Genomic DNA, 3,496 nt, shown 5'->3' on the forward strand with positions numbered 1-3,496 from the left:
TCTTATTTTGAACATTTTAAAAATAGTAGCTGGAGGTGACTAAATGACTACTGCACTGTGATTTAAAACGTACTTTAGGTTTGATTTCTCCCATCCCAATGGAAAAGCTGACGTGCAAGGAAGCAGCAGCAGCCTTTCTACGTCAGCACCAATGGGCTGGTGTATAAGAGATGATAACTGCTCTATAATTTGCATCATTCCTTTTTCCTTCTTTAAAACACACAAAAAATGCATGTACAATCAAGCTCTGTTAATTACGTAATGTTTAACTGCCAATTAATTTGAATAGAGAATGTTAGTGCTTCCTCTAGCAAAAAATCAAAACAGCTGTGACAAAAACAAGTGCATTCAGTTTTCATGTCTTTATTCTGTGATCTTTCTTCACTCCTTGTACCCTTTAACTAAAATTTGCATGCAAGCCAGGTCAGCTCATGCTAGAATTGCACCATAAACAGTATTTTAGGTTGCTGGTGCCTGTTTTTGGATACAAATTGAGGCTCCCAATGTCATCTGGAGAGCTAGAGATTGGAAAATGCATTTTAGGAAAAAATTTCACTACTTACCTCCAGTGTGACCCTAAAGTTTGATTTCCTTATACTATTTTATGCTGGCTACAACTTGAGAATTAAATGAATCACTGAGAACTCTTGTTAGCCATGGAGTTCCAGGACCCATCCCACAGCTATACAACCAGGAGAAAGATCAGGAAATCGAAAAGTCTTATCATGTGCTTGGAATGATTCTTGGGCTCAAGCAAGTTGGCAGTCTTCTTAAATCTGTAACGTGCCATACAAATTAACTTGGGCTTTGGAAACAAATGCTGTTGCTGATCCAATTGGTCTGGGTGGGGCCTGAGATTCTGCATTTCTAACCAGTCCTAGGTGATGTTGCTGGCTTGAAGACACTTTAAGTAGCTAGGCCAGAGAGGATGTTTCATTTGGCTGGCATGCAAATCAGTTTAGGCCATTTCATTTTCCTTCTATATTTCTAGATTTTCTATCAGGGGCTTCTCTGACCTTAATGCTGCCCAGTTCTCATTTGTCACTGATAATGTCTCTTCAAGCTACCGCAATCAGTTAACACAAGGCATCCTCCCCTTCTCCACTTAGCTCATATAAAAATCCGCAATGGATACAAACAGCCCCAAATAAGAAATGGATACGACACATTAACTTATAACATAATGGGTTTATATTTAATATAGTACTTCTCATCAGGAGGATGTTACTCAGTTAATATAAAGTTTTTTTCAAAACATTAAATCTCTTCCATGTCAATGTCTATAGTTTTTTTTTTAACATTAGATTTTTTCTGCATTTCAGTATTAGATACACTGAATACACTTTTCTAAATGTTTTTTTCCCCGGAGATAAAAGTTTTCCTTTTTGGCTGACTCTCTGATATCTAAATATAATATTAACTTGGGAGACAACAAAACAAAAATCTAATAAAAAAACAGGAGAAAAGACTCCTCAACGATTCAGGAGGCAGTGATTATAACCGAACAGTGGTGATTTCCTAAGATTCTGGGCAAGAACTTCCTTCTTCTTATTTCACACGCTTTGAGAGAATTCTAAGATTATGAAATATTACTTATGTAAATTTCAGCCATTTCACTTCTTTGACCTCCTTTCTAACTAGCAAATTATAGGCTCCATTTTTTCTGTGCACTATTTGTTGGAAAGAAAACATTTTTTTTTTCCATTTATAAATGCATGTTTGTTCCCATTTCATGGAAACAATGAAAAATGAGAAACTCCCTTATTTACTGATTCTTGGAACCTTTCACACACCAGAGCTCAGGTTTAGCCTCTATAGCACAAAGGTTTTCAAGGTGAGGTCTGACTCAGTAGGCCTTTCAAAGTCACATTTGTCCATTTCTTTTTCGTGCATATATCCCCAAGCAGGCACAAATGCCTGTAACGCTGAGAACCACACCTAACAAAAGGGCGATTGCATCACCCGCTTCTACTGCTTCCACAACAGGCACCACCAAAAGCAGTGACATGAGGACTAAGGACAACTGTGTTGAAACTGAGGTCATGATGTTGGAATCTTGAGGCTGAAGGGTCCTAGAAATTAAACATGGAAACAAAAAGGAACCATTAAAAATTCCTCCCTTTTCAAATGACAAAATGAACACATGACAAATAACAGGCCAGCCAATCTTTTGGACACGTTATGAATCATTTCCAATCCAGCTCCTCATCTTAGAGGTGGAAAAACAGAGGGACGTTAAAGACAGTAATTTGAGGCTCATCTCCCTATCTCTTGATAACAATCTAATCTCAGGAATTTTCCACGATAATGCCAACACCTTGTGCATCAACCAAACAAAAATTGAACAGGAGTTCATAATTAAGAAAAAAAGAAAAAATGCACGAGCCACTAACTTGGAAACTTAAAATATCCCAGTGGGTAAAAATTATACATTTTCTCAGGGTCTCTCCCATCCAGGAAATGCAGACAAATTTGGCAAAAGTCACACAACATATAACTCTGTGAAGTTGTGGGGAATTAATAAGACTTACCAAAGAAATGGTATATATAGAATTCTATCTGACTTGAAATTTTCCCTTCCTGGAGCTCCGGATGCTGAGATTAAGAGGTTCCACGTGACACGACCTATTATTAGCATGGGGGGTGGGGAGGGGGTGGAGAGAAGGATTTAAAAATTAATTATTATTACTATTATTATTTTAAAGAGGCAGCTAGAGTCAGTGCAGAGCGTGGAGGCCATACGGACGGTAGAGGGATAGCTAATGAGGAGAGAAAACAGTCTGTCCAACAAGGAACTAGACTTAAAAGTTAGTTCACCCACACAAGAAAAGGTAAAAAGAAACAGAACAGAGAGATAAGTTCATTTCAGGACTTGATATTAAGATTTGAAAAAGGATTCCTACTTTGGCCCGGCAAGGCCCAAATTTGCTCCTGTTTTACAAATACACTGGTGCAACCTAAGTATCCGTCGGAGACGAGTTCGTACATTACCTTCCAGGAAGCAGCCATTACAGGAATGGCGAGGAGGGCGGAGTCTCCAAACTACATTTCCCACAATCCCTGCCGCCGCCGACTCCCATGATGCCCCGGCGCGTTCCCCCTGTTAGTGGCAGTGGGCGTGACGGTCACGCTCTATCGGAGGCGAAGAGTCGCGAACGCGCGAGGCTTCCTTTCACTGCCCAGTTTTACTGTTAAATGGATGGTTTCGTGTGTTTATATAAAAGCTCACTTCAAAATAAAAGAAATGATAGCAAGTTTTCTACCCTGTTGAGTCTGTAAGGCGCACTTCTAATTCTGTCTTTTTCCTCGACTGAAATGACACAGCGGGGAGAGAACCGGAGTAGAGCCCTCTGTTCCGGATGCTTTTAAACCAGCGGCTTCCAACGTTTCTGAAGCAGGAAATCTCTGTCACCATCTTCCTAATGAACCATATGCCATTTATTAATTTTTTTTCAATGGGGAAAAAGCGCGGTTAATAAGGCATATCATAAAAGGT

General features: G+C 39.4%; 1 protein-coding gene across 1 annotated transcript; it reads right to left on the bottom strand.

The window, feature by feature from the left end:
• Window positions 1-1,168: 1,168 nt before the first annotated feature.
• SMIM30 (small integral membrane protein 30) lies at window positions 1,169-3,068 on the bottom strand. The gene is made up of 3 exons (XM_023228241.2): window positions 2,992-3,068; window positions 2,532-2,625; window positions 1,169-2,072 (listed from the first exon to the last, which is right to left on the bottom strand). The coding sequence occupies exon 3, from the start codon at window positions 2,042-2,044 to the stop codon at window positions 1,865-1,867; it is 180 nt and encodes a 59-aa protein (XP_023084009.1). The 5' UTR covers window positions 2,045-2,072; window positions 2,532-2,625; window positions 2,992-3,068; the 3' UTR covers window positions 1,169-1,864.
• Between the last annotated feature and the right edge of the window lie 428 nt (window positions 3,069-3,496).

The sequence above is a fragment of the Piliocolobus tephrosceles genome, chromosome 8, assembly GCF_002776525.5.
Source record: "Piliocolobus tephrosceles isolate RC106 chromosome 8, ASM277652v3, whole genome shotgun sequence".
In the NCBI taxonomy this organism is placed as follows: domain Eukaryota; kingdom Metazoa; phylum Chordata; class Mammalia; order Primates; family Cercopithecidae; genus Piliocolobus; species Piliocolobus tephrosceles.